At 51.9% G+C, this 3417-nt stretch overlaps 1 protein-coding gene across 1 annotated transcript; it reads right to left on the bottom strand.

The window, feature by feature from the left end:
- Positions 1 to 378: 378 nt before the first annotated feature.
- On the bottom strand, positions 379 to 1082 carry LOC308616194 (large ribosomal subunit protein eL14-like). The gene is given in 2 exon segments (XM_081232357.1): positions 379 to 840; positions 844 to 1082. Coding segments are annotated over 2 exon segments (555 nt in total). The 5' UTR covers positions 1075 to 1082; the 3' UTR covers positions 379 to 516.
- Positions 1083 to 3417: the final 2335 nt, after the last annotated feature.

Below are 3417 nucleotides of genomic sequence, written 5' to 3'. Positions count from 1 at the left end.
CTATACAAACATGTTCATGTTGTGAACACTTTGCAACGTACATTTGTGGCCTGTGCATTTCTTTTTGGCATGTGTGCTACATTTGAATAAAAAGTTCTAAAAGTTAAAAATCCCCTCCTTCCTTCCACCCCTCTGCCCTATTCAGGTCTTATCAACTTTGTTTTGGATCAGAGATGATTTTTGGGGTTTTGGGGTTTTTTTTTCAGTTTTTCCTTTGTCTTTTTTTTTAAACATCTTTACTAGAGTATAATTGCTTTACAATGGTGTGTTAGTTTCTGCTTTATAACAGAGTGAATCAGCTATACATATACATATATCCCCATATCTCCTCCCTCTTGCAGCCCCCTCCCACCCTCCCTATTCCACCCCTCATTTTTTTTTTTTCAGAAAGAACCTTTATTCTGTTTATAACAGCCTCGTATGCTCTCATGCTTTCTTGCCAGATGCCTTTGGAGCAGGTGCTTTCTGGGCTGGAGCTTTCTGACCCTTCTGAGCTTTTGGAGAAGGTGCTGCCTTCTAGCCTACAGCTTCCTGGGCAGGAACCTTCTGGGCTGGAGCCTTCTTACCCGAAGCGGTCATCTTTTTTGCTGGAACCTTTGCAGCAGCTGCCGTAGCTGCCTCCTTAGCAGCAAGTGCTTTCTTAGGAGAAGTCTTCAGGAGAGCTGCCTTTTGAAGTTTCTTAACTTCAAGCTTGATTAGTCTGTTCCTCATTTTCCTTGCCTTCATGACTTTATAACAATCAAAATCTGTCATCCTGGCTTTCTTTTCTCTGGCTTCAATCTTCTTGGCCCACCTTGTGGCTGCCCACTTTGCACTGATATCTGCCTTCTCGCAGGCTTCTCAGACATACTTCTGCCGGGCACTGTGTGGGAACTTGAGGATGAAGTCAGTGAGCTGCATGCATTTGAAAGGCATAGCCTGTCTCCTTACTTGAATGCAAGGTCCATCCACCAAAGCCCTATTCTGATCAATAACGTCTACAATCGCGACCAGCCTCCCGGCATGAGGCCCAAAGGAGACGTAGGCCACCTGGCCAACCTCCACGAAGCGCCTGAAACACCATATTGGCGGCATTCGGCGAAAAGGAAAGACCACCCCATATTTTTGTTTTGTTTGTTTGTTTGTTTTGGGTTTTTTGGCCGCGCTTTTTTGCCAGGCTTTCGGGATCCTACTTCCCTGACCAGGGATCAAACCTGTGCCTCCTGAAGTGGAAACACAGAATACTAACCACTGGACCACCAGGGAAGTCCCCAGAGATGATTTTCTTCTAATCAACACACACACACACACACACACACACACACACACACACACACACGATTTGTAAAATACAAGAGAAAGCATTGAGTACTACACAAAATCTTGGCTGCTCACCCCAGGACCTTTTTCTCCAGGGAGACCCCTACCCTCTGGGACACCCCAGGGCACTCCTGGACTGGGAAGAACTGAGAAATCCTGGGCTTTGAACAAAGACTGCCCCTCCTACAGTGGGGAAGGGTGAGCAGGGACTCCAAAGGTCCCGAGCTTGAGCCCTGCCCCTCTTCTTTACCTGCAGCCCCCGTCCCCACCCCTCCTCTGCCCAGCCAGCTCTCAACTCCCTCCTCCCATCACCATTTCCGGAGGATTCCCCACCCCCACTCTGTAGCATAGCAAAAGGAGAAGTGGGGTTGGGTGGGGAAGTTTGCAGGGAGGAAATTTAAGTCAGTCCCACCAGCAGGTCACACCGCCAGTGCTCCCACAGACCCCTGGGAGACTCAACCAAGCCTGTCTCCTGCTACCCCTGCCTCTCAGCCCATAGCCTCACCGGAACAGACACCAGGCAGGCTCACTGCTAGCAGAGCGGAAGCACATCACCCAGGTTCCAGCCCCAGCTCAGCCATTCACAGGCTGTGTGACCTTGGGCAAGTGCCCTAACCTCTCTGTGCCTCAGGTTCCTCACTTGCAGAAGCATAGGAGTACCCATCTCACAGGGCTGTTGAGGGATCAGATGAATTCATTTAAAATAATGACTGGGGCTTACCTGGTGGCACAGTGGTTAAGAATCCACCTGCCAATGCAGGAGACACGGGTTCGAACCCTGGTCCAGGAAGATCCCACATGCCACAGAGCAGCTAAGCCCGTGCACCTCAACTAGTGAGCCTGCACTCTAGAGCCGGTGAGCCACAACTACTGAGCCTGCGTGCCTAGAGCCCGTGCTCCGCAGCAAGAGAAGCCACTGCGATGAGAAGCCTGCGCTGCAGCAACGCAGCCAAAAATAAATAAATAAATAAATTTTAAAAAATAAAATAAAATAATGTCTGCCATGTAAATTCCCTGTGATGGTTTCTGGCTAATGTTATTATTTTGAATAGGCTAGAAATGGAGGACAAGCCCTGCATTTGAGAAATAATCAGTAAATGCCCTTTTCACCTCCCCAGTCCTCCTCCTTTTCCTCTCACTGCTCCTGCCCCAGCAAGCTCTGGAGGCCAAGCTCAAGGTGTGAATTAATCCCTCACCTGCTGACCTTCAGCCCCATCTGTCCAGCAAAGTCGCTCAGCGGCCTCCCTTGCCTGGGTGCTGAGGGTGGTCCCTGCCGTTTGGGGGCCCATCTCCCCTCCTCTTGCCCCCGCCCACAGAGGCAGGCAGCCACGGGGCCTCCTACCACTCCACAGCTCTACCCTGGGCTGACACTAGGGACACGCAGACAGACACAAGGAATCTCCAGTGCATGCCTCCCACGGACACCTGGACATCCCGTGTCCAATCCAGCCCCTTCCCTCCCAACCTGCTGGTGTCCTGCGCTCCCCACTCAGGGACACCCAGCTGGCTACCAGGCCACAGAGGGACATCGTGCTAGGTGCACAGCCAAGGCCTGTCCTGCAAACTCCCTCCCACCCCTCTCTCTTTCCTTTCCCCAGTCCCTCCAGCATCCAGACACCCTCAACTCAGAAAACAGGCCCCTTTCACTCTGTTCTCTCCGTGCACTGCCCATGCTGAGCCCCGTGACCCTCCAGATTGCTAATCAGAGCATGATGCCCTCCTATGAAAACCGACTGTGGCTCCAGGAAGCCTGAGCCCCAGGGCCCCCAGGCCTGAGGGGACAGCCTCCCCCAGGCTGTCCCCTTGGGTCACACTAGGCTTTTGTTTTCAGTGGAAGCCCCCCTTGCCCAGCCCTCTGCATCCTTGCCCACCTGTCCCTTCAGCTGAGGGACATTCAGTCCTTGGGAAGGTTATCCCGACCTCCTAGCCACATCCTGGACATCCTGTTCTCACCCACACACCCCCACCACGTTGACCTGGAATTACCAAGGGGTCTCCTCATTAGCTTCAGCTCACAGGCCCCAGAGAAAAGCCCCTGCAATTAACACTGGCACCAAAACCCCAGAGCGAGGAAATAAAAGGGTTGATTGGCACAAGCCATAACTTTCAAAACAGAGT

This window comes from Mesoplodon bidens (assembly GCF_964165515.1).
Source record: "Mesoplodon bidens genome assembly, chromosome: 4".
Lineage (NCBI taxonomy): Eukaryota > Metazoa > Chordata > Mammalia > Artiodactyla > Ziphiidae > Mesoplodon > Mesoplodon bidens.
Note: the sequence above shows the minus strand (reverse complement) of the source record. Positions and strands in the feature narration are given on the sequence as shown.